The sequence below is a fragment of the Drosophila santomea genome, chromosome X (genome assembly GCF_016746245.2).
Source record: "Drosophila santomea strain STO CAGO 1482 chromosome X, Prin_Dsan_1.1, whole genome shotgun sequence".
Lineage (NCBI taxonomy): Eukaryota > Metazoa > Arthropoda > Insecta > Diptera > Drosophilidae > Drosophila > Drosophila santomea.
The window spans coordinates 4,845,115-4,871,670 of record NC_053021.2 but is presented as its reverse complement, the minus strand read 5'-3'; the positions used below and the strand labels follow the sequence as shown (position 1 = coordinate 4,871,670).

General features: G+C 43.3%; 3 protein-coding genes and 1 non-coding gene across 4 annotated transcripts in view; all 4 read left to right on the top strand.

Annotated features, from left to right (window-relative positions):
- The first annotated feature begins 1,658 nt into the window (after nucleotides 1–1,658).
- On the top strand, nucleotides 1,659–4,553 carry LOC120456295 (hsc70-interacting protein 1-like). The gene is made up of 4 exons (XM_039643042.1): nucleotides 1,659–1,941; nucleotides 2,047–2,195; nucleotides 2,663–3,390; nucleotides 3,464–4,553. The coding sequence occupies exons 1-4, from the start codon at nucleotides 1,769–1,771 to the stop codon at nucleotides 3,653–3,655; spliced, it is 1,242 nt and encodes a 413-aa protein (XP_039498976.1). The 5' UTR covers nucleotides 1,659–1,768; the 3' UTR covers nucleotides 3,656–4,553.
- Nucleotides 4,554–6,284: 1,731 nt separating this feature from the next.
- On the top strand, nucleotides 6,285–15,097 carry LOC120456035. The gene is made up of 5 exons (XM_039642605.1): nucleotides 6,285–7,637; nucleotides 8,321–8,416; nucleotides 13,487–13,658; nucleotides 13,719–14,190; nucleotides 14,275–15,097. Exons 1-5 carry the CDS (start codon nucleotides 6,445–6,447, stop codon nucleotides 14,550–14,552), a joined length of 2,211 nt encoding a protein of 736 aa, XP_039498539.1. The 5' UTR covers nucleotides 6,285–6,444; the 3' UTR covers nucleotides 14,553–15,097.
- Nucleotides 15,098–15,758: 661 nt separating this feature from the next.
- The window catches only part of LOC120455372, a 46,263-nt gene continuing 35,465 nt past the window's right edge, over nucleotides 15,759–26,556 (top strand). Inside the window, exons 1-2 of the mRNA XM_039641485.2 lie at nucleotides 15,759–16,155; nucleotides 24,965–25,255. Of these exons, the coding sequence (XP_039497419.1) occupies nucleotides 24,977–25,255 (279 nt within the window). The 5' untranslated portion in view covers nucleotides 15,759–16,155; nucleotides 24,965–24,976. The remainder of the gene's footprint in view (nucleotides 16,156–24,964; nucleotides 25,256–26,556) is intronic.
- Nucleotides 23,942–24,013, top strand: Trnaq-cug. The gene has a single exon. It is a non-coding gene; the product is annotated as a tRNA-Gln (tRNA).

The window sequence follows — 26,556 nt, the reverse complement described above, 5'->3', positions numbered from 1 at the left end:
AATGAAGAAAACCCGTAAAAAAACATAAAAACCAGAAGAACCATTTCAGATTTGTATGCAAATTTGTATATGTACGTACTTTCCTTTAATTTTAGCCAATCAGTTTGTAAGATTACTTTTTTTTTTTGCATCTCTATAAAGAATAATGATGTGAGGATAATGATTCCGATTTTTTTTCCGTTTAATGTAACCGTTAGAATTAGCCCATAATGGTCGATATCTAAATGTGTATGTATATCGATGTGATGTCATCGATTGTCGATAGCGATTGGATGCGAGCGTGTGTTAATTTAATTTCATAAAAGATAAAGGAAAGCAAGGAAAGTGAAGATAATGAAAGGAGATACATAGAGTATGAGAGCGAATCTATATATTATATAATTATGTAAAATGCACATCTTTAAATTATAACTTATACATATTTAAAACAAAACTATTATTATTATTTTGATTACCATTACCATTATTTTTTATTACCACTTAACGGTTTCGGTTCGATCCACAGCGAAACCAACAACAACCAAGAAACAGAAACAACAACAAGAGAAACAAAATAAACAAGCGAAATGTTTGATAAAAAAACCACGAGATGTTTTTATTTATTTGTGTCTTTAATTCGATTCTATTCAGTTTTTCATAGAGAAAGTTGTCACACTCAAGAATACACACGCAAGCGTATAAAGCTAAACAAATTAATACCTACTAAGTGTTTAAATAGTACTAAACGAATCAAAATATAAATACTTATAAAGAAAAATGAAAAAAGCACAGCAGAACAGCAAGAAAAACGATGAAACTCTGGAGGCAGGCGAGAAAAACAAAACCCATTAAATTATTTGTTGAGTATTTTATTAAATAATAATTACGATAATTATAAAATTTAAATTGAACGAATTGCGAAAAAACAAACTGAATATACATATATATATATATATATATACATATATATGTATACATATATGTATAATATATGAACAACTTATTTAATAGTTATGCTAAAAAATTATTTAAAGTGAACGGATATGAAAAATATTTGCATGCGAGCGAGCACGGAGAGAACGGCACTCAGAATAGGCATTTGCCACCACTCCACACCATTCCAACACCCGAACCCCATCTCCAGTTGTCCCCATTTTTCGACCCCTGACCCTTCAATCAGCTCCTCCTCCTCTCCCCCGCAACTCTCAAGAAAAGGAAGGAAGAAAGCTGAAAAAAAAAACAAAGCAAAGACGAAATCGGCGGCGACAACAGAAATAAGCGTGAAGAAGATACTAAATCAATAAGTAAACATAAAGATTAATTAATAAATTAATTCCAAAACAAAAATGAAAAAAGCTAAAAAAAAACATCAACAAAACAAAAGACAAAAAGCAAACCAAAAAAACATGACGAAACATTGAAAATAAAAAAATACTAAAATGATTAACACAGAACTGTTTCAATGCCAATGGGGTAAATTTCTTAAGCAGTTGTAGATTTGTATAAATAAAGGGATTCAAGGGCTTCAGTTGCATTTAGTTTTGGGGTATGGCGGTTAAAAAATATTAGCTTTTAAAAAGTGGCCACGTTTCCCAACACTCCTTAGTGCACACAAAATACTGAAAAAATACATGAGCGATAAATACCGACGAATATTTCTCAGTACTTTTTCATGGTATTTATGCATGCTAATCAATAGGGCAGAGCAAAAGTAAAAATAAAGCTAAGCAAATATTTTTGGAGACCAGATCTGATACGTCGAGATATAACGAAATATCGAAATACAGAAATGGCAGCGCCGATGCAACACGAGGATCTGGCGAAGCTGAAGGTCTTCATCGAATTTGTGGTCGCGAATCCCACGGTCCTCAACCTACCGCATCTGCAGTTCGTCAAATTATTTGTGGAGAAGTTCGGGGGCACGGTGCCGCCTGGCGAATTCAACGAAGACAGCGCCGGAGGGTAAGTTACCCGTAATATTGAAGTATTATTCTTCCGTATCGCACAATCCCCTGTGTCACAATAACATCACTGTATTGTTGATCATCCCGCGGCTTGTCTTTCCAGCAAGTGCCCCTTCGGTGGCGATGCTGGGGCAAAGGCCAAAGAGCCGGCTTCTGGGGCTGCTGATTCCGCCGACGCCAATGCGCCCGTGGATAGCGAGGACGAGGAGTCCCTCTCCGATACCGAATCGGATGTGGAGCTGGACATGGAGGGTGAGTGTGCGGTGTGCGATTCGTGGCGAATACGGTGCCATGCAATTTGCCAATTTCTGCCGAGTCACGTGGTCATTAGGGGTCACCACCCTGGACTTCGATTTTTGGCTGCCGCAGCGTTGGCAACCCTGCCAGGTGCCTTGTCATATATACATAGTTTGTATTTTTCTAGCTAAGTCTGAATTCAGCTTGGCTGCAGAAATACATATATTGCGGCTCTCCAAATACGCCAATATGAACTATTGATATGTACCTTTTTGCATTGTATATAATATCTGGTAAAAGAGTTCATTCTAAAGTATATGGTTGCAAACGTAAAGATCACACACAAGTTATCCCAATAATAAAACAATAATGGTTTGATAAAGAGAAAATCAGTTGAAACCAAAAAGTACTTAAAAGAAGTGAATTGTTTAATGCCAATACGATATAGATCAAGTATAAGTCTTAACATCGCTTGCTTTTAGGTGTAATCGAGGCGGACAGCGATCCTGCCCAACCCATGGGCGACTCCAGCAAGGAGCCTACCGAAGAGGAGGTGGATCAGGCGAGCGATCTGCGCGCCCAGGCGGCCTCCGCCTACGGTCAGCAGAAGTTCGACGAGGCCATCGCCTTCTACACCAAGGCCATTGAATTGAACCCGGGTAATGCCCTGTTCCACGCCAAGCGTGGTCAGGCATTCCTCAAGCTGAAGAAGCCGAATGCCTGCATCCGGGATTGCGACAAGGCGCTGGAACTCAACTGCGATTCGGCAGCTGCCTACAAGTTCAGAGGACGCGCTCGTCGACTCCTTGGCGACTTTGAGCTGGCTGCCAAGGACTTGCGGCAGGCATGCAAGCTGGACTTTGATGAGGAGACAGACGAGTGGCTGAAAGAGGTCACTCCAAATGCCAAGAAAATCGAGCAGCATCGCGTGAAGCAGGAGCGTCGCCAGGCCGAGCGTAAGATTAAGGAACGCCAGCGGGCACAGAGGCGCGCCCGCAAGGAGCAGGAAAAGCAGAATGCCAGCTCTGGTGGATCATGTGGAGGATTCCCCGGTGGGTCGTCTGGTTTCCCCGGCGGTGTACCTGGAGGGTTTCCTGGCGGAGCACCTGGTGGGTTCCCCGGCGGATTTCCGGGTGGACTTCCTGGTAACGTAGATATGACTGATTTATTGGGAGCCATGAAGGATCCCGAGGTGGCAGCCGCCATGCAGGTTTGTATATAAGACTTTTTCATTTCAATGACAAATGTTGCTAGTGCATTTTATTATTTATTTATTTTTGTAGGACATTTTGGCAAACCCGGCCAACATCACGAAGTACGTGTCGAACCCCAAAATATTCAACCTTATTAAGAAGTTCGTGCCCGGTGGAGATGTGGGTGCTGCTTTTGGCCAAGCGGGTGAAAAAGCTGGAGAGCCGAGCGAGCCAAAAACTAAAAAGGGCTTTGCTGATTTCGTCGATGACGGTTTGGACTAAACTTATGAGATTGGGAAGTGGTAGAACTGAAAGACGCGGCGATTAAAAAAAAGAAGTTAACAAACCAAACACACGAAATAGAGCGAGATGAAAAAACAGCAAAGAAAGAGAAAGAAATAGGGAGCGAAGAAGATAAATACTACACAAAAAATGAAAGGGAAAGCGGATGCTTTACGCGTTTTCCAGCTCAGAAATAAAAACATTTCCTAAGCTCTATCTTAACCCACACGTAAAAAAAGGCCAGAAATGCAGAATATTCAAATATATATAAAATATATATGTATACAAAATACTACCAGCAGTCAGAAGATAAGTAACTTTTATTTGAACACGCAGCTGAGACCATAAGAAAATAGAGCAGAAACAGGTGGAGATGCTACTTCACACATTACCCAAAAGCATATTCGCCGCCATTAATATAAGCAATTAAAACAGAACAACTGAGCTAGAATATGTTTAAAAACTTTCCCATTTGCTCGGATAAATCTATTCATACGCCACCCCCAGTTCACAGGGAAATCATAAAAATGTCCTGTGAACAACAAAACACGAATGTTTCCTTATTAACGAGTAAATGTCAAGTCATATTCAAGGGTGTCGATCGATCTAGTTGAACTAAAGATCGATGAGAAACCAAAACAATATAAAAAGAAAAATATTCAATAACATGCCTAAATTACCGATGATCGGAGACATCAGAACAACAGGCCGAAGCAACGGATACAACTAATCACTTCAATTTGTCAAACATATTGTACTAAGCAAATGCATTTATCCCCCAAAATGGAAAAAAATCGCCCACTTATATTCAACACTCATTCACACATATATATTCATGTCTCACATTCATTCAACCAGTGATCAATGGAATTAAATAAACGAGAATCCGAAGTGCTAATGTCCATCTTTTTTGGTAAACGGTTGTACTTTGCAAATAAGACAAAAAGGTAATACCAACATTATTTGCGAACTTGAACAAATAGTAGGTTATTGTGGGTATTTTCTTCGTTATTTTCGTTAAAATTTTTTTTGATTTCTTATAATAATTTGGTTTTAAATGCAAACAGCTAAAAGTGCGATGGCATACAACATAAGATTATGATCCACATGATCCAAAATTGACTAAATTTGAAAGTTTAAAGGTTTGAATGCACATCGATTGAAAATTTTACTACGAGTTTAACGAGAGATGACACTTAACATTTGGAGTACTATTTTTATTTTGTGCATAAAAAACGCACTTTTTTTTGACTGTAATCAAGTTATTAAGTTTTGCCAAAAATACGAGTGTTTCAAATGCGGTTTTTGCTATATTTTGAGTGAAAGATATCTTAGACCTATAACGAAGACTTCTTTTTGCAGTTATTTACATTAGAAAAGGACCCATATTTCGTTTTACCTTTGTTTGAAAAAACCTTTTTTTTTTTTTTTTTTAATTTTCACATTTTTTTAAGGGGTTACATCATGATTTTTTGCAGAAGTGGCAAAATTTGAAAGTTTCAAGGATTGAATGCACATCGATTGGAAATTTTATTACGATTTCAACGAGGTACGACATTCCAAATTTAGACAAATATGTTATATGTTCCAATGTTATGCATAAAAAACTGATTGTTTTATGCCGGAAATTAGGATAACAACGTTTGGAAAACGTATTTTTAAATGACTTATCATTATAATTTAAATAAAAGGAGCCATACAGCTAAAAAAAAAGTCTGGATTTTACAGGTACTTAACATAGCAAAAAATTGATGATGAAAAGAGAATATATGTTTGAACGATACCATACAAACTGTTGATCTAATCCAATCAGGATTTCTTGTTGTTCTGAAAAAGTGTGTAATCCATGATCTTTGCTTATGCTTGTGGCTCAGAGGAAAAACTTTTGCTTTCATTTCGGCCGAGTCGCACAGATGGAGGCGTATTTCCTCAAAACTATCCGGTGTATCACCTCTGCGAATTGCTCAGGGTATACTGAGAACATTGGGTACGTGAAGTGTATAAAAGCGTCGATTAGACGCTTCAATGGTTGCACCCTAAACCCCGCACCCTGAACCCTGCACCCTGCACCGAGCACCCTGGATCCAGAACCTATCTCCCGCACCCCGCACCCCGCACAATGTCAGCGCGAAATTGGCTAACGGACAGCTTGGCGCACATGTTCGATTATGGCCGAATCGAGCGACCAAGCAGAACCAGCGGCACATGACCTGGGCTCAGTGGTGGCAAGTGGCACCAGTGCTTGGTTGGTTGTACCCAGATGTGCTTGGTTGCTTTTCAAACTCAGCTTGGTACAATACAAGAGCAAGTCCTGAGACTATAATATGGCATTACTTATTTGTACCTGCGCCAACACAGGTACGGGTCCTCTCTCCATCGACTGCAGGCGTACCGCTTATGTGCATGACTGGGTGTCCGGGGTGGTGGATGTGGATGTGGATGTCGCTGTGGATGTGGATATGGATGTGGATGTGGATGAGTGGCAGGAGGGCGCAGGCGCAGCTCAGCCCAGCCAAGTTGGTCTGAGCTCCTGGCGGCCCATCGCATTCCGTGGCCAGTCGCAGCGCGAGACGGTTAGCCAGTTCGGACCGACTAGTTTCCAATTGCCGCTCTTGACTAAACCAAAAAATTAGAAATAAAGAAAGAAATATCCTTCGTGTCCCCACAACGCAACACAAGACAAAACAGGTCAATTTTTTTCCGGTGTTTCTTGCTTTTTTTCCGCAAAGTGTGAGTTGTGTGTTTGGCCTGGCTTACGTGATTGAAAGCGAGACAGCCGGCAGGACATCATGATTGTCAACATGCCCGTCAATGGAACGGGCAGTGCATCCAGCCCCACATCGAATTCCAGCAGCAACAACAACAACAATAGCAGTACCACCAATCAAAATGATAGCAACAGTAATCTTCCCGGCGATTACAACTTCCTAAAGCGCAAGTTCGACGACCAGGAGGAGCTCACTTTGGGCCACGACTACGAGCCCATCGAGGCGAATCCCTGGAAGAAGCGACACTTGGACTACGATGCCGGGGATCTGCAGTTCCACCTGCAGCTGGAACAGCCGCCTAGTAATCCGCCAGCCAACGCTGCACCCGCCCAATCCTCAACGTCCTTTATCAACGATCTGTTTGCCTATGATAGCAGTCTTCTGGTGCCCACCGCCGCCTATTCGCACTGTCCACCATCGAGTGCTCCTTTGGAGGACAATGGTGGTTGGACGGGTGGCGAGCTTCTGGAACTGGACCATCGTTATAACTCCGGCTTGCAGGCGGAGCTGGGACAACTGAATGCCACTCTGCCGCCGCCAACGCCAACATCATCATCAGCTCAAAATGCATCGAATCATACGCAGCAGTCTACACAACAGAATGCCAGTCCTGGACAGAACCCTCATCAGAATCAACACTTTCTGGTGCCGCAGAAGCAGCGCATACTGCCGGCGGGCCGACGCACCTCATCCGGTTCGGGAAGTGGGGCAAATGAAGCCACCGAGGTGGACTTCGAGGATAAGAACCTCTCGTGGCTGCTCAACTTTAAGTTCGACGAGTTCCCGCACTTGTCGCCGCACAATCAGGTACACGGACAGGCGGTCAATCTGCCGGAGGGCAGTGCTCCCCCACATCTGCCTCCGACGGCAGTGGCGATCAGCACGCCGCCCTGCAGTTCCAGCTCGCCCTCGCCCTCATCCGCCTCCGCCGCATCCGCATCCGCCACAAGCACAAATCAATCCCTCGGATCCGGTATGGTGGATCAACGGGCCAGATCGCCCAAGAGCTGCTCCAATGCAGCAGCGATGCCAGCGGGAGGTGGAGGGTGCAACGCCTCCGCTGGCGCTTCAGCAGCTGGGGGCGTGGCCGGAGTGGGCTCCACCAAGACTGGGCGAAAGTTCGAGGAGCTGGTGATGGAGGTCACCTCGGAGCTGGACGGTAATGACATGATCGTTGCCGAGCACGTTGTCGTCGAGGATACTTCGTCCAAAGCGTAAGTGTAGCCGAAATAAAAAACAACTAAATGTGAAAGTTAAATATTAAATATTAATGTTAAATGTTTTATTTTATTATTTTGTTGGAAGATCTATTTTCTATCGATCTATATTTCGATCTAATAAACACATTTGAATACATTTATATAAGGTTGACAATATAATAAACCTTATGTAATATTTGGTTGAATTGAGCTAAGTTCTTACTCTACTCCTTCTGGATAAAGTTATTTGGCACATACACGTATTGTATCAGTTAAATAACTACCTTTCATTTAGTATCCATTCTATTTTGATAATATAATATGTTTATTGTGTTTTTAATAGTTGGATTTATTAAGTTCTTGTATTGTTTGTATTTCAGTCTGCCATTTTATATACACTAGCATTATTCTTCAATAACGTTTGCTAAGTGCAAGGCATTTTATTGCCTTCCTTAATTTCCCAGCCAAGGATTTTATTACATTCATTCAAAAATATTTAAATTTAATCTAAGATAACCCGTTTAAAATGAAATATATTTTTTAATATATTTTGAATCTTTTTCCCCAATTTATGCGTTCACCATATGCTTTCGACGTTCTCCAATCGATGCCACCTAACCACCCAACCCAATCGCCGCACCACCGAACCACCCACCAACGTGGCTGAAATCCAAAACCAACCACCGCAAAACAAGCAGGCCAAAGAAACCACCGTTCACCTACACGGAGCTCATCGAATACGCCCTCGAGGATAAGGGTGAGCTGACTGTGTCGGGCATATACCAATGGATATCGTAAGTACTGTCCCCCATCGAATCACCCACTGAACCACCCACTGAACCACCCACCACCAACTTCACGCCCTTTTGGATGGACGCCATTTTGTAGAGTGTTTACCTGCTATTATTGTGGGGGTAAAAAACGCCAGCCGGATGCAATTAAACAAATCTCAAGCATTTGTTCTTGGCCTTTCCCGTTGGCCATTTGATTTCCTCGTTCGTCAGGTGTTTGTGTTGCGATTTCGCTCCTTGGTTGTTAACCAAACTACACGAAGTGCAACAATACCAGCAAGCGAACAACAGCGGCAACAATGAAAGTGCCAAAAGTTAGCAGCTCAAACAAATTTATGGGCTGGAAAATTGCATTTACTCGTCGTAACTTGCCTTCTCACATAAGGTGAAAACCAAAAATGTTGTTAACCAAACTATTTGCGGGTTGTTCAACAAGTTGTTTACGCCAAACTGGTCTCTATTCTCTATTTATCAGCTAATACCACTAGGAACCCAATAATTTGGGCGTTACATATAGACCCATATAATATGTGTTTGTAAATATTCGTAGTTTTATAAATATAATTTGACAGGGCTTAAAGTAGTTTTCGTTTAATAAGCTTTAAGCATTTCTAATGGTAAATCCTGTTAATAAAGTATTTAATATTATTCAAAACTAGCTAGTCATTGCCTACTTTTCGCAGACCATCGTGTTTCCATTTCCACAATCCATTCTGTTGGAAAATATCAATTCGACGAGAGTCGTAGACGAAGAAAACAAAAAGTTTTAACACATTTTTCAAGGTTCATTAATTTGGCATTTCGCCCCCCTCTCCCCTCCCCACCCCCCGCCGATATTTCCCACCTGTATTTTGTTGTTCGTCCTTTTGTTGTGTTCGAAGCCCCGGAATCAGTGTAAATATTTGAAGCCGCAGCCGCGAATGTTGCGTGTAAATATCCTATATAAATTTACATATAAAACCACCCCCCCGGTTTAAGAAGAGGGGGAGGCAAATAATTTATGACATTTGCCCATCACCTGCGCACCTCACCTCCCCCGTAATGTTTAATGTAATGAATCGACAGTCCAAGAAGTTTCGGCTCAGTTCGAATGGGCGTGCAGTTTTGGGGAACTTTTCATTAACCATTCACAAATTTACCTTGCGGCCCCCAGTTGGGTGTGGGTTGGCAAACAGGGGGTTTCTGGGTATTGGGTACTGGGTACTGGGTATTGGGTTTTGGGTTTTCGCAGGAGGGAAGGATGTGAGGATGGGTTATTTCTCTTTTTTTTCAGTTCGGGATTCGAGTTCCAGGGCCGTGTCCTCGCGCAGTCAAGGCAAAAATGGCGCCTGCGCAGGGGCTTTTAGCCATCAAAACCCACGTTTTCCAATGGCAATTTACGGAACTTTGCTGGCCCACGCGAACCGAATAACCTCCCCTCCAATCCTTAATCGTTTCGCCCTGGCAATTGCCCATGAAATTTCCACTGCTCACAATAATTATTAATTGCGGGGGTTGGATGTGCAAGTCGGGGTCCTTCCGGCTTTTCTACACCTTTTACATGCATCATTGCATCCCGGGGATCAGGTGTTTGACGTATCCATGCCCATGTCCATGCTCATGCCCAAATGCTAGAGAGCAATTACCTGGTCTGGAGTCCGGGGTTCGGGGTTCGGGTTAAGGGGTTAAGTGGGTTAAGCGGGGGTTGGTACGCCGCCGCCCCTTCTTCCGGTCAATTTCGAATGCATATTGAGTGTTTATGGGATGCGGATCATGCTTGATCGGCCAGGACATGTGGCAGGAGCCCCCACTCCCTTCGGCGACCGCAACTAGGATACCTATCAGAATTTATGCGTAACCCTTGCCAAGGATGCCGGCTGACATGTCAAATGCATTTCGTAACTTTTATTTACTTCATTTACTTTACTCATACTCCTGCTAACATTGTTTTTCAAGTGGTGCAACTAGCAAAAAGCACTCAGTTCTTAAGCCTAAAATAAATATGATTTTCCCTTATATGGAAATGTCAAGGCTATCTCCGATTTTGGCCTTAACGAGTTTAGTTGTGGAAAGTCAAGAGATTTTTGTTTTTGAGACTGACGACCTTCTCCCACAACGAAATACCTTCTGCCACATGTTTCTTGGCTTAAACTAACTGCCAACAAAGATCGAGCCCGATGTTCTTGGGATAACTTTGGCTTTCGATTTACCAGTTTCGTTCGGGGGGAGTGGCTGGCCACAGTTACGCCCAGCGAGAGCACAAAAAAAAAAGAAGCAACACAAAAAAAATTTGGCAATTGCCATTAAAAAGTTTTTTATTTTGCACAGCCGAAATGAGGCAACTTCTACTTTCGACTCTCCTCCTAGCCATAAATCCAGGCAATTTTTTTTATTGGCCAGGCAGAGCCAACGAGCCGCAACAATTTATGAACTGACTAGCGCAGTGCAATAAATATAGTGTGGGCCCCACAGCCATTCAGATATATACTATAAATCCCCATATATATATATTTATATATACATATAAATACGGATCCGGGGCCAAAAGTAGTTGCCCAGTCTGGCGGCCTGGTCCTTGCTGCCATGTAAAAAAAATGAAGCGCCAGAGTGTGTTTGAGGTGGCTTGCGTGCCAGGCACTTCCAGACACGGCCCGGCCCATTTGGGCCTTTGGGCCTCCAGGTCTTTAAGCCTCTCGTCTCTGGCCTCCGGAGCCTCCGAAACCTCCAGCCCCTGGGCAACCAACTAGTCCGAGCGACCATCGCAGCCCATGAGCCTATGGGCCTATGAGCCTATCAGACCTCATCACGGCCCGAAATGGCTGCCATGGAGGCGAGGCGATCGGAATGGGGCTGCTATTGGGTAGTCAATTACATGGCAATTCTCATCAGGGCTGGACAGCTACTGGTAGATACCGAAAACTCCATTTAATCTAGCTTTCAGTCGTACAAAAGTACGTACGGTGTTCATTGGTGCCACCTAACCAGGCATAATCCTGGCTTCAATTAATCAATCTCCAAAATAGCATAAGCTTTAATATAGCTTTAATTTTGAGCGGATGTATGCTAGATGATATAGTTATTATCAGCGGACTAAATGGGTAAAAATTGGGGCGGGCATTCCGTGTATTTCGACAATTTCACAGCAGAGCCAGCCGGAGAGGGCATACTTTCGTTTATACTTTGTGTAGTCACCCGAATTCAAATCCGAGGCAAAGACAGTCATTCAAATTCATTGACAACGATGACGACGCTGATAGCGGGTATTTGATTTTACCAAAAGTAACGAAGGCACTCAGGAGCTCCAACCAACCCCTCTACTGAATGTTGGGTGCTTTCTACCCCGTAAAATATCCCCATCGAGGGGAGAACTACGTGCTTGAAGCCACGTTGACAATTCGACAAGTGCGGCAGACAAAACATGATATACACACTTGTAGTTTTATATAATTTACCTGTTCCGTCAGATATATGTATGTATGTAGATGTACATGTATATGCTATCGATTTGCTGGGTGCATGATTAAGACCAGACAGTCATGCAGCGCCCATAAACATAAACTATCCCATCCGGACTTCCAATGGCTGACATAATATTTTGGAATTTACAAGTGCATGTGGTAAAAAAGGATATGACAAAGGTGTTTGGGGCGGTTTAAAGCTTCTATATTGCGAAAGATGTATCGAATTTAAAAGGATGATTTCTTTTGGGCTAGATGCTTTTCTATAGACTTCAATAGAATTCAAAAGTCGTCATGACATAGATCCAGAATCATACCAAACTAAAAGTGTATTTGGAAAACCAACTCCTTTCAGTGGGCAAGCCAGCCAAGTCACTCGCAAATGGAGTTGATTCCATTCATTGGGATATTAGATCCCAACTCCGGCGAAGGCAATTTCAAGTGCCATATCATGGCTTGATGCGTCATGACGGGCTGCGTGCCAAATCCCGGCAATAGTTCGTATATGTACATACATGTATTCCGGGTTCAAACGGGAGGGGGATACACACATTAAGGAGTTCGCTTTTTAGGGGTTGGGGAAATGCCGTGGATTTTCATATTTCAGTTCATTTCTCCATTTATGAGTCGTCATTTCTCTCCCGAAAGAGGGAAATCCGAAAAGGAAAATACGGAAAAGCGAAAGAAAAGGTGGGTGCTTTGGGGCCATCAAAAGCAAGCTCCACGTTTCCTGGCTCGCGTGCTGAAATTTTTTGGATTGCTTTCGAGCTGAAATGTGGGCGTAGAAAATGGTGGAGAGAAAACCCCGGGGGCAGTGGCAGTTAACCAATGACATAGCCTGACCCATTCGGGGGTTGTTTTTCCTCCACGGCGCGTGCCGCCCACCCACTCCAATCCTCTGTGTGTCGTAATTTGAAATACTTTCCATTTTGTTGTCCGCCAAAAGCCCCCAACCGAGCGCAAAGCCCATAGCCAACAGCTCACAGCCCACAGCCCAAAACACAGCGAAGAATCCTGGCACGCGATGTCCTTTCCGGTCGTCGTTGTTTCCTCTTTACATCTAAAAAGTGGGAGTGGGAGTGGGTGGTGGATAGTGGTAGTGGTAGTGGGCTGATTGCAGGCTCTTCCACCTCCTAGACATGGGGCATGCTTCATTCTCTATTTTTTTACCACCCGAAATCGCTTGTTCGTGACTGACTAGTAAGAAAAAACGAGCTAGAGAACCCAGGGAAAAAGGAAAGAAACGACGCATAATTTGTGCCAGCGTCCCTGTCCATGTCTTTTTTTCGTTTTCCGTGTCCATGTCCATGTCCATGTCCTTGTCCGTGTCCGTGTCCGTATACCCCAGTCGGGCATTCAACGGACTAGTATAGGTCTGCCGCAGTGCTGTTCAATGACGTGTTTTCGTGAAAATTGCCTCGTTTCCGTTCCGGATTGGCTGGTCGAAATGGGGGCTGAAACTTTCATTGCAATTGGTCAACTGGCCAGTGGTGAGTGTCCACGTAGGAGAGCCAATCCCAAAAGAGATGGTAAACATAGTTCTGTTCAAAATTATGATGTGAAGAAAAAACGTCCTGAAGATGGCGAGGAACAATATATGACCTAACTTTAATTCCATTTTATCTCAACATTTTAGCGATCGTTTCCCCTACTACAAATCCAATGATGACCGCTGGAAAAACTCCGTTCGACATAATCTATCGATTAACCCACATTTTCGGAAGGGAGTTAAGGCGCCCCAAGGAGCCGGTCACCTGTGGGCCATTTCCAGCGGAGATTCCGCAGAGAATGTTCTGGCCTGGGAGCATGTAAGTGAATATCCTTTAAGCAACCGCATAAAACTCATATCAATACCATTGAAATTGCAGAAGAAGCAACGGCTGGATTTGTTCTTCAAAATGGAGTCGATCAATCGTGAGCGTATACAGCAGCATCAGCAACAGCAGCAACTGCAGCAGCAGCATCAGCAGCAACACCAGCAGCACTCGCCGCAGCAGCAACAGCATCCGGCGGCACAGCAGCAACATGTGGCACAGGCCAGTAGTTGCATGTACGATGAGGCGGCGGTGGCAGCGGCTACTCTCACCCAGGAAATGATGCAGACGTCCAGTGGTGGCAGCACTGAGGGCAACCAGCAGCAGCAGCATCACCACCACAGCCACCAGAATCACCACAATCACAATCATCACCACCAAAGACTACTGCCCTTCACCGATCTGCTGAGCGATGATGAGCTGCGAAAGACGGCGGGTCAAATACTGAATGGAATCCATCGCGAGGTGGAGGTGCAGTCGGTCAACTCCATCATCAGCACCTACCACGATGTCCTGTTGGATAATGGTGAGTGATAATCGTAAAGGCTTCATACTTATCCCAAGATGATTGGTTTCTAACTCTCTGCTCTTCTTTCGATTTTATTCAAAGACTATTTGAATCCCATACACAAAGACGTGGTGGTAACGGAAAGTGTCCTACGGCAGCAACATGGCAGCAACTTGGGCGGCGGCAGTAACAACCAAATGGGCGGCAATAGCCACATGGGGGGCGGCAATTCGCAGTACTACATCACCGAAATTGATCCCATGGAGCTCGGCATTCAGATGTCGCACCAGGCGGAGCCCTCCGAGGAGGAGGTGCTCTTCAGCGACGAGTTCAACCTGAACTACTTTGGCTACAATCCCGGTAGCGACATCGTCGCTTGACCGCGCAGACACCAGACTTCAGCTCCAGTTTCAGCTCCTCCAGCTCCCGCTCAGCCAAGCAATTGAATTACGAATATATGCATACTTGTATATATATTGCTCGATCCTGCTCCATGCCATATGCCATGACAACAATCGTAATTGTAGCCGATCTACTCATAAGCCAACTATAAACAAATACTAGTCACACTTGAACAACACTTACATGTAACCACCTAAATCAAACAACCATTTACCATTTACCGTTTACCATTTAGACCCTATATATAGTCTAGTCTTCAGTGTACCAATAACACCCCTAATCCTTATTTTTTTGTCTAAACTTTAGTTGAATACTTAGCCCATAAGTAGCTTTCTAGCCCTAAGTACTTATTCGTATATCTGCTCAAGATTACATTGCAGAGATTACATACTTAGCTCTTGCTCCTCTTCGAATTTAATTAAGTGTTTTTACATGTAGCCGAGAATATCCGTAAATAATACCAGGCTGAATGATCTTCTCTCCACTTATATGTATGTTAACAAAAACTGGAGCAATAGAGCAGGTGGGGAAAGTGTTTATGGTTTCCCCTACCTAAGTCCGTAGAACTAATGGCACCTAACTGGTTTTATTCATTATGGCAAAATATACCTTTTTTTTATTAAAGTCATTTGAATAACATTTATTTCGGATAACAAGTTCAATGGGTAAAAAAAGCAAAGCAAGAGCTTCGAACCCGTTGTATGCAATTTATTTCCTTTCGCCGCTGAAAAAGAGCTTGAGAATTATTTTTTGAACATTCACCTCACCATCAGCAATAAAAAGGTCTCTATGTGGGTTCGAGTCTTGGCTAAGGGAAAGGCATGATCTCTCCGTGGGTGGAAGACTTAACTAAATACTCATCGAGTTTCTCAACCATAGCGTCTCTCCATCATCGCGTTTCTCCACCATAGCGTCTCTCCATCATCGCGTTTCTCCACCATCGCGGATCTCCACTGCGTTTTCAATCAGTCGTTCTTTACTCTCGGAAGCGAACGGACGTGCCAGTTCGCTGGTGGTGTGTTTCGATTTATAGCGGATGCCCTGACTTTGTTTGCGTTTGCTGTCAGTGTCTTTGCATTTGCCTTTGCGTTTGCGCAGTTGCCACACAGTTGTGTTTTTGTTGACGTGCGCGTGTGCCTTTGGCAGTTTGTTTGTCTTTGCGAGGCCAAGCCATTAGTTGCTGGATGGCTTTTGCCTGTTTTGTCAAAAAACTAAACCGCGATTGCAAACCTGAATAATGAAGATGAAGATGAAAAACAAATAGTGGCCGAGTTGAGTTTGTTTTTGTGTTTGCTGAGTTTTTTGAGTTTTTGTTCAAGTGAAAGCGTGTGAAAAGTGGCCAACACTCAGGGCAAAGCCCTCTCGCACTCTCTTTCTTTTTTTTTTGGCTCTCTTTCGGCAAGGGAATATACACAATAAACTCAAGACCCGACATCCACCGATATCCAGCGATATCCATATCCTGCCTTGCGGCCAGCCGAAAACTTCCGGTCAACATGCAACCGCAATTGTTGCATCGCCGCAGCCTCCGCCCTTCTTCGCCACGATCGTCATCATCATATTAGCCACAGGTGTAGCCTGGTAAGTGAATACCTATACCTATACTTATACCTATTCCAACTACCCATAACCATGCCGGGTTATGACATCCAGCTAATCTGATTAGGTTTTGGGGGGACGGGGGGCAGTTGATGTGTGAGATTCGAGATAATGTGCGCTGAGCATCCATCAATCATCAATCATTCACTCAATCGCTGATCCGCCTGGGAAGTGATTTTCTACGGTTTTCCAGGGAAACAGGGAAACCCCAAAGGAAAGAAAATGACTTCTGGAGAGGCGTCATTGGACGGGTGATCAGGGTTTCCCGGTTTCCCGTCAAAGGTGAATTTGCTTTTCGAATGGGCCTAAAACTTTGAGTATGGGAACAAGTGTAGAATCAAATAAGTTACATTAGTTGGACTTAATTTCGAATTTGGAAGTCGGTTCAAGTATTGACACCGATACCAAAGAAAGCCTTCAGATGCACAAAAACCGAAAACAGATTCATGGCTTCTGAAGGTCTGTACACAGATATTCTCTCCGCCAATTTTGCCGGGCTCTTTTTTATTTTGGCCTGTTCTGGTTTCACATTTTTGGCAAACGCTTTTTATACTGTTTTGTTGCTGCGGCTTCTTTGGTTGTCATTTCATTCGGAGACAAGTAGTTGGGGCTTTCGGGGTCAGCCACTCTCGATCCGATAGTATACGTGATGCTCGCAATTTTTTGTCTTATTTCCATGTTTCAAGAGTTACTGATTGATGGCAAAGGTTTTGCTTCAGTTATTAAAGTTTTCAAATGTTTGCTGAAAAAGTTTCGTATTGAACGAGTGTTGGGAAAACCGGCCAACGCAGTTACCCACTTTGCATTTTTTTCCTGTCCCCAATTGCGTAAAATTAGCGTAGCTGCCGACTGTGATATTTTTTGAATTTGTTCGATTTTCACCTGCCTCGCCGCAACGCCGACAGGTGCGTAGCTCCGTTCAGGTAATCGATGCGTTCGTTCGAATTTGCAAAATGTTGTCCCGTTAAGTGTTGTCGCCGCCAAAAGATTGTTAATTGCCGCGGTGGTTGCCAAACCCGTAGTTTCGTGGGCTTGTGGGCTTTGGGGGGTTAGGAGGCACAGTCTGCGAGCTGCCGTGTAATTAAAAACCAACAGCGATCATCGTAGGTTGCTTGCCAACTTCTGATGACAGACCAAAATAGAAAAAAAATCGAGTAAAATTGACTGTGAGATATCCAGAAATAACTTTTCAAGCAACTACTACGTCCCAAATTTCTTCAAATCAATTTGTCTTAATTTTTGAACTGTGCTCTGTTTTTATATTAATCTTTTTTATCGGACTTATAAACTTTCTACTGATAGAAAATTCATGCAAATGTCTGTGGATTGTGCGAGTAGAGAAAATTTCCTTGGGCAAAAAGTAAAAATTTGCCATAAGCTGTTTTGAATTGGAGCAACAAGTAAGTCACATGTGTATGCGCACACAAACAAATGTTAATTTAGCAATTGTTCAAAGCAAATTGACCTAATGACGATCCATTGGAGTTGTGACCGAAGCAAAAAGAATTTCTGTATTCCAATAATTGCAAATTTTGGGTAATAATGGTCCAAGCTGAGAGTGAATCTAAAAAAAGAAAACACTTTAGAAGGGACTGAAGCTTTATGTGAAGCATTTGTAAAGATGAAAAAAGGGAGTTCTGAAAACTCTCAAAAATGTTCTGCATTCCTGCCCTATAAACGGTCTATAAAACACAAACAAACATACCAAAGCATTATAAAGTGCAACAAGACTCCCCACATCATTCACCCTTTTGGAAGTACACTGCAAAGTATCTTCTACCTAAAAATATATAGTCAGAAACTAACAATGTTTATACCGAAAACTGCTTCATATTGAATAGATTCTTGTAAAGTTATAAAGTGTTTATCAATTTTTGCTGCACACAAGTTAAATTCAGATAATAGAGCGATCGAATGCCAGGCCAGCCAAAAATAAACCAAATCAGCACTTTTAGGAACTCTTGGATGCTGAATTTCATTGATTTCGGGGGGTTAAAGAGTTAAAGGGTGATGGAGATCTAGGGGCAGGGCACGTGCCTGGCCAGCTAAATACGATCTGGATATTTGGGAGAAGGGACGCGACGTTGATGCTTCTGCCGGCCATTGTAAACAATAAACAGATCTTTGATTGCTGCTGCACATGTGCATAGGGCATAGGCACAGGCAAAGCGATTTATAAGAGTGCATGTATGGGTGGCTGTGTGTGTGGGAGGCTACATGTACTATAGTGTGTATCTATGTGCCTACACTCCGATCTCCTGGCATTATTAAGTAAGTACGCACAGCATGTACTTAGGAACTTGCGAGCTGGCTGGCCCCTAGTGCCGTTCATCTTTCCTCTAATGACGAGAATCATGTTCGGAGTTCGCAGAGTTCACTTGCTCGCCAGATTTGCTTATGGTAGTCTAAGATCTCATTTGGTGGCATGGGAACTTTGCCCGATTTTGCTATTGGACCGGGGTTCTGTTTTTAGGCGACAGAAACAAACTAATTTAATAACTAAATAAATACTACGACAATGACTAAAACCACAAAAGGTAAAGCCAAGTTCCACATTGGGGGTTCCATTATGTTGTTGTTAAACAAAATCGCAATATAATCTACTTCAAAACTAGGAAAGCTTTCCGTCCGATGATTGGTATTTCTTAGATGTATCTCTCGAGACACTACTTATTTCGTGGATGCAAAGAGAAGACGGCGAAACGACAAAATTTTAATGAATTATCACAGTGACGGGCTGTGTGATGCGATGATGATGGTTATCGCGGAACGGGGCTGTCATTGAACCTGCTCCGTGGCTCCACGGTTCCGTCGCAAACCATTGTCTGCCATCTGCCATTTGGATCTCCCATGGAATTGCCATATTATGGTGCCGCACCACGGTTTCTATCTATCCATCCATCTGCGGATGGCGTTGCCATCGACCATTTGTCATCTAGTAGGCGTCGTATTCCGATTCGGAATCGGAATGAGAGTGAAGTGGCTGAACAAGGGGGACGAACCCAACTCAAGACGCGTCGAGAATTCCCGACTATTCCGTTTTTGGGGTCTTCTCCGCACCCGGCTCGTAATTATGTTCGATCTGCGCTCCAAGTTGCGTGTTGTGCCTTTTTTGGGGGGCTTTTTCGCTGGCGGCATTTAAATTTCAACAACATCTCAACTGGAGAGGAGTTGAACAGGAGTTGTTGGGGCGACCCGGTTGGTTTCCTTGTGTTTTCATATTTGGCTTTTCTGTTAATCGAGTTTAAATTGGCGATTGAGTGATTGAGATAGCCGGTACTGGTTTTTAATGTTTTTAATTTCTGGCTATTGAGTCCTGTAATGCGATCGCTGCACTTGTTTAGCGCCACTTGAGATGCATTTTCCGGAAAACTCAAGTGGCTTGTAGTTGCCTTTTCCCATCGTATCGCATCGCATATAAATTGTCTAATGTTTTCCCATTCGAAGCGCCTTGAGCTGTGTGTTCCATGTGAAAGCGATCATTATCCTTATGACCATTCCGGCACTCGGAAGGCAGAAATTCCGTCAGATGGCGCCGCTTAGTAAGAGACCTAAAATGCGTATAACTCCTTTATGAGGAGTTGCGATTTCTACTACACACGCGACCGCTTTCACCCCAAAACCAAACCAGTGGGCCAGCGTTAAGTCCGATCGGGTGGCCTAAACTTGTTGGGATCGATGGATGGGCGATGCACTTTTTCCCAAAAGCAACACGCAGCTTGTAGCATTTTTGTTTTTTTTTTTTTACATGATCGAGGAAACCAACGACGCACTTGTATGCGTACGCAAAAGAAATCTCACATGCAGCATGAACACGACTCTCCTCCGACAAACAGTTAATGTGTCTGTCGGGCCTGGCCCGAAAAAAGAAACCCATTAAAAAATGTTAATTTCCATAAAATAAAACCGTCTACAGCGAGATGGAGAGCGAGAACGCCAGAGAACCGCACGTGGCTAAAAGCCACAAAATACGTTTAAAAGACAACGTACCGTGTCTGTGTGTATGTAAGTCGGTTTTTAAATCGTATATACTGGGTTTAATATGCGTGGCATTTGCATAACACACCCACTATCCAAAAATATTGATCCGTGTCTATCAATAGTCGAAGGTGTTGCTAATGGCCAGTGCCAAACCGATTCGCTAATGAGTCCTACATCTGATAGGCCTCCGCAATGGCCAATTTGCATACCTCCATGATGATCGTAATGATGATGAGTATAGCGATGAAGATGGAGATGGAGATTCATGACGCGAGATCCAAGATTCAAGATCGAAGATCCAAGATCCGAGTTCCGAGATGACCGCTGTCATAACTGACAGCTGCGGTTGTGCCACACACAAAGTTCCGATTCGCTACGTTTCCATTTGATTGGCTCCTCACGCCACAGTGGACACATACCATAGATGGAAATGCTGAAAGCCTAGGTCTGCAGCTGCAGATCTCCATGGAGATGGATCTCGCGGCTCTCGGCAACTCTTTGTCGGCATGAAAGTCAAATGCTCGGCTGCGACGCAGTTCAAATCGCAAAAATATAAATTATGCTGTCAGTCACAATCAGCCATTGTCTTGGCAGTTCTCGATTTCGCGGTCGCCAACGGACAGTATAGTTCAGTGCCCACCGCCTCTTTCCACCCAATCGCAATCACCCGATCCCAATCCCGATCCTTGTCCAGATCCTGCATTTATGTTGTAGCGCTTTCGCACTGAAATTTTCCGCACAAAGAAGCCCTTATTTTCTGGACAGTAGCCAGCCGAAAGGGTATGCGTGGGTATGTTGATTTGGTCTTCAGAACCGTATTGTATAGTAGAGATAATGATGTATATAGTAGACAAGGTGCTTGTGCTTCTTCAATGTTAATGAGTAGTAAACACGTATAACTTGATGGTATAACTTTTAATATGTTGTTTCTAAAGAATTGTAGAAACTATTATATTACAAAGAACCACATAGTTTATCATCCAGGCTGCAATTCGATCACCGATTCGACGCGTGTCGATTGGGGATGCCAAATTAATTTGTGCACCTGAGTTTGCAGCTGGAATTCGCCACATAATCTGGAATTTGTTGACAGCGCTCCGAACTCGTGCCAGCTTCAAAAGATTCGATTCAGTCCGTTGGATTTCGATTAAACTCGCCAAACTTTGCTGCATTTTGATTCAGTGACGCTCATACACAGGAAATAATCTACACTATTAATTAATGGCCAAACATTACAAATCCGCTTGTTACTCTGCCCGAATAAGTGTAGAGCTTATTTTATCCAAAAAGTTGCGCGTTATGTTTAATAGAAGTTCTCAGTGCGGCAGGTGCATGGGCGTTGTGTGGGTGGTGTTCCACTAGATAAACGCGGTAACCCAAGGGCTACTACAGTGTGGGCGCAAGTTCCGAAACGAAATAACGAAATGTTTGGCGGCTCGGTTGTCAAATTCAAACGGGGAGAAGGCAGCAACAACACGTGGGCGGGCACATTTAGCTCCCACTTTTCTTCTTTTTCTTTTGTTATTTCATTGTTAGTTAATAGCTGGTCAATTGAAGCCCCAAGATATATGGTTTGCCATGAAAGAGATGTCTGCTTTGAGATCCCAGCTCCGGCACGTTCGGCCGTTTCATTCGCAGTGATGTTGAGCAAAGTGAACTAAAGTCGACTGGAGTCGATAAACAAAGGCAGGCGAAGAGAAGAAACTGCATTGATTTCTCAGGGTCGGAGACAAGCCACTGCTTGCCTGCTGTGGAAATTATGCCAACAGGTAGGTGCTCAACATTCTTGGCATAGTTTCTAGAGCAATTGCTCCCAATCATCGAGCCAACGGAGGCAATGGAGGCAACATGGAGATGAGGCCCGGTCTTGGGACCATGTGCCTTGCCAGCCAGGTGACTGCTGTCTACTTGATTGAGCTATTGTAATTGTCAGTCAAGCAGACTGGCGGTGGTTAATCCGGGGAAAAATCCGGGGGAGGTGCAGGTGCATGGTCTAGTGGAACCACAAGAATCTGTGGCAGAAAGAAGAAAGTTTCCCCCAATACAAATTGAAACCGTCTTTCTGCTAGTCCACGAATTATAGTGATCCATTTTCGATGACTCTACACAATTTGAGCAAATGATTAAAAAAGGGAATGGAAAGAAACCATGATTCCACTTTTAGTTAATTAATTTCCCTTTACTCTTTCTTAATGAACTTAAACCAAAAGATCTTAAAAATTATAGAATACATATTGGTATTTGGTTAAACCAGAGAATTTGATATGAAAAAACCTAATGGGAAAACATTCTTTGAACTGCCAGCGAAGCTTTAACCAAGCCTATTTTTATTTTAACCAATTCATTCAGATTTCAATTTTATAGTGGCACACCACTTGGGCGATTATCGGCCCCGGTGTGATTTGCATTATGTCACGTTTTTCCGGCGAGGTCAGTTCACTTACACTATCCACTATTCACTATCCACTATCCACCGTTTACTGAAAATGCCTATCCTCTGGCCAGTGCCCACTTATGACTAATGGACCGATCTGGTGGCGCCAGCATGGGCTAAGACATGGGTTAGACTAGGGCCAAGACGGTAGACAACAACATAATGAGTGGCCTGAACCCATTAGTCCGAGTTCTGCGTAATTGTCGCGAAAGTTCGAGTGCGTGAGCAACCAAATGAAAGAAATATATACATGGGCCTAAAAGAGTGTGCGGTGTTTTGTATACCAAAAGCTTAAGCCGTTGTATGAAAAACGTTTTCGATCTGTGTCCGCATAAAATTCGTTTTGTTTATTACTTATAAATGCAAAATTACATATATTTACTGTTAAAAACTTCATCTACAACAGTTAACAATTAACAATTGCGTGAGCTGCTGCTGCATTGCTTTTTTTTTGTCTGCTTCTCTTGTAATTTATCAAGAATTTCTTAATTATCTTAAAACAAAAGGAACAGTGGAAAATTAAAAAATTTATCCGCACTTTTCATGTTGCATGGCCCAATAATAGATCCTCAAATTGAATTGACAGCGAGACGATGTCGAATGTTGATTGGCCGTTGTTGCTGCCACAAATTGTTGCATTTCACGCAAGAGCAATTGAAATGCCACTGCCCCCCCCCCCCCCCCCCCCCCCCTCTCCTCTTCCATTGAGTACGTTGCTTCTTCTTTTTTTTTTTTGGATTTTCCAACCAACTCGATTAATATGCAAAACTGTTTTGGTGGCAGGTGCAACTGCAGCTCGGGAAGATTATTATAATTAGGGTGCAGCCGATCGGGAAAGGTGAGCTGGTGCCCTGCGGCAGCATTTATCAATTAGCAACGTTCGGCGCATAAAACCCAAATTGAGCATTGGGAATTCGGAATTGGGGAATCTTTTGACTTCTGGGCTCGATTTTCATGCACTCACAGCTCTTAGGTTTCACCCAAAACATTAATTCCGGGAATTGAGGGCACTGGATTGGAATTTAATATTTAAATGTTTGGCTTTTCCGAAAAACATATTTATCAAACTGACTTGTGATCAGAATTGGAAATTGGAATTTCTTTATATCAAACAAAAGCAAAATAAGCTTAGCAAAGATTTTTTAATGGGTTCAACCAGGTGCAGCTCACATATTCTAATATACGTATATAATAAAACCGAGTTGAAATATTTGATCAAAATTCCAGCTAAATCTAGAATACTACAGATTCAGCATTTTTATTTTACACAACCGCTGCTGGCAGCTAAAAATAGCTCTAGAAAATGTGAAGAAGAAATTTATAAGCATTTTTCTGCTCTGTGGTCGTCATGTGGGTTCCATGGTGTAATGGTTAGCACTCAGGACTCTGAATCCTGCGATCCGAGTTCAAATCTCGGTGGAACCTTGAGGAGATTTTTTTTTGTTGATAAATATATTTTTGAGAAAGTTTCTTTGCCATCTGGGTTGCTTAACTATTTCTGTGCGCATTGCAAAGTGGAAAATGTGTGCGAACAAAACGAAGTGGAAGCATAAAAGATAAAAAAGTGTCTTGGCCCCGTCGTGCAATTTGATGAACGAATTGCGAATGACGACGACTGGCCTGCAATTAACGGTTGCATAATCTCAGTTGACCATTTCCGCCAAGTGACACAAATACTCCCGGCACGATATGTTCATACATGTGTCTCTCTAAGGAATATACTATGCTGGCTTTCTAGACTTTCACTCGCAGAACTCTTTCAGCTCTTTTCAGAAAAGAGGAACTGTGCGGGGTGTATTCATTTCGGTTTGGACAATTGTCTTGGTTGTTAAGGATTCCAAACGGCACCGATTTCACTTCATCAATATTTATGAACGCACTTCTCTGGAACAAACAATTTGTATTAATTAATGACTAAATGTCCAGGAGCAGTCGAATCTGGAGAGCAATCTCCCCCACTGAATTATCAGTAAATATTGCTGTACACTACAAAATAGTTTAAGTTTATTGGAAAAACTATAAGTATTTCTTAAGTTACAAATCCAGTGACCTCCCAACTCAGCTGGTGTTTCCGTGTGAAGTACTCAAATTCCACCTTCGTGATCACGCTTTTGCTTCGCATGAAGTAAATTTCACAGCTGCGACTATTTGCTGGCGACACGTCAGGGCCAACCCACATCATCTTGGATCTCGAATCACAGATCTCAAATCTCAAATTTGAAATGCGTAGTCTTGGTTTCCTCACTGACAATCCGAGATGTTTGGACATGTTGGACACCTTGGTTTTGGGTCAATCCCAAGCTGTCATGAGGGATCCGTTCGTAGATGAGTGACACATGTCTCTAACCTCTTTATCCCTCTTGTTTTCATTTGCAGCTCATTTTTTGGATGTCAGCCAGAAGTGGACGCGGTATGACCACGCCGGGCACACTCTATCGGTTGGCCAGTGGCGCAGTTGCCACACCTGCCACGCCCACAAACAGCCTTTATGGCCAGCCGCCCAAGCCATATGTCGTGGGCTCAATCCAGAACGGATCGGAGCGGAGTCGCATTCTGGAGTTGCTGAGAGCACCCAATAAGTTGACCTCGCCCACGCTGGAGCCCTCCTCCAAGGGACTACTCAATGGACCGGGGCAAAACAATTGCTTTCTCAACTGTGCCGTACAGGTAAGCATTTCACAGCTTATATGCAATATGTGTTTATATATTATTAGATAATAGTTATTCGAATTCGGGTTACAATTGAGCGAAGCCTTAATTTATCGCCACTAATTCATCAATGGCCTCCAGTTAATATGTGACAACCTTCAACTACATCATCACCGAAATTGTGTTAATTGGCCGCAAGTTTTGGTTGGAGATTGTGCAGTGTGGTTGTGAGTCAGGTCAACGATGTGGGCGCCACCAGTGCACCTACTCTTTGGTCTTCGGTCTTCAGTCTTCCATTGAGTGGGTTCACTGTCTCCGTTTCAGTTCTCAGTCAAGGCAAACTTTTCACATGGCCAATTGTTGGGTTGGTTGGGCCAAAGTAGAGTGGTTCTCTTCGGGGACCTGAGGGCGCCACCCAGTTGCATAAATTTAGTAAGCAGCTCTTCATAAACATAAATCTGTATATTAATGATTGCCCCGGCAGTGGCCCCTCCTCGAAAATGGGGTTATGCCGAGGGAATTATGCAAAACCCGAGTTCGTACAGCAATTAGTCCGATTGCAACAAGAAATGGGATGTCAGACGTGACAGGGACCACAGGGACCAGCTCTTGTTATTTCTTATATCTAGATGGCGGATGAACAAGTTGAAACTTTCCCACTTATCGGTAAAACGTTTGCAGATTCCCCAAGATAGCTTAATTCGCTTTCGTATAAATAGCTGACGAACGATACTATACTATACTTTTAATCGTATCGTAGTTGACTTTAACGAAATATAAAATAAATGAACATACCATTGTCATAGACCTTTGCAATTTCACAGTCCATTTTGGGATGGATCAACCTCCCAGATTAGGCATAAATTGTGATGTTTTGGTACTTGATCGTCTTCACACGCATTTGCATCCGATAATAGCCTGCCATTGTGTAACTGTCTTCGGGCGTTGTTGTTCAATTATCGGTTCGATAAATTCCGATCGCCATGACTCACTTACAACCTACAACCAGATACAGATACAGTAGGTAACCCCACTTCGAGTTGAAATGGGAGTTGGGATATGAGTGTTAAGAGTTGGGAGTTGGGGCTTGGGGATCGAGAGTTGGGATCTTGAGATCTCGAGGCGGCCGAGGCCTAGGTGCGGCCACTAACATTAAACTAATTGCACGGACGGCATGTGCTCTTATTTCTGTTTCATTTCTTACACGGCTGCTGCTTTTGCAACATGCCAAGCACAAGGCGTGGCATCAGCATCGGGCGACACGATATGTGTCGAGAGGTACAATCCGAATGTAATTCAAACTTCCAAAGTACCTCGAA

Bases quoted from the DNA above. Each gene is read 5' to 3' on its own strand.
- LOC120456295 (XM_039643042.1), top strand. From the start codon at position 1,769: ATGGCAGCGCCGATGCAACACGAGGATCTGGCGAAGCTGAAGGTCTTC. The intron at 1,942-2,046 runs GTAAGTTACCCG...TTGTCTTTCCAG, and splicing joins AACGAAGACAGCGCCGGAGG to CAAGTGCCCCTTCGGTGGCG. The intron at 2,196-2,662 runs GTGAGTGTGCGG...GCTTGCTTTTAG, and splicing joins TGTGGAGCTGGACATGGAGG to GTGTAATCGAGGCGGACAGC.
- LOC120456035 (XM_039642605.1), top strand. From the start codon at position 6,445: ATGATTGTCAACATGCCCGTCAATGGAACGGGCAGTGCATCCAGCCCC. The intron at 7,638-8,320 runs GTAAGTGTAGCC...CAAAACAAGCAG, and splicing joins GAGGATACTTCGTCCAAAGC to GCCAAAGAAACCACCGTTCA. The intron at 8,417-13,486 runs GTAAGTACTGTC...TCAACATTTTAG, and splicing joins GGCATATACCAATGGATATC to CGATCGTTTCCCCTACTACA.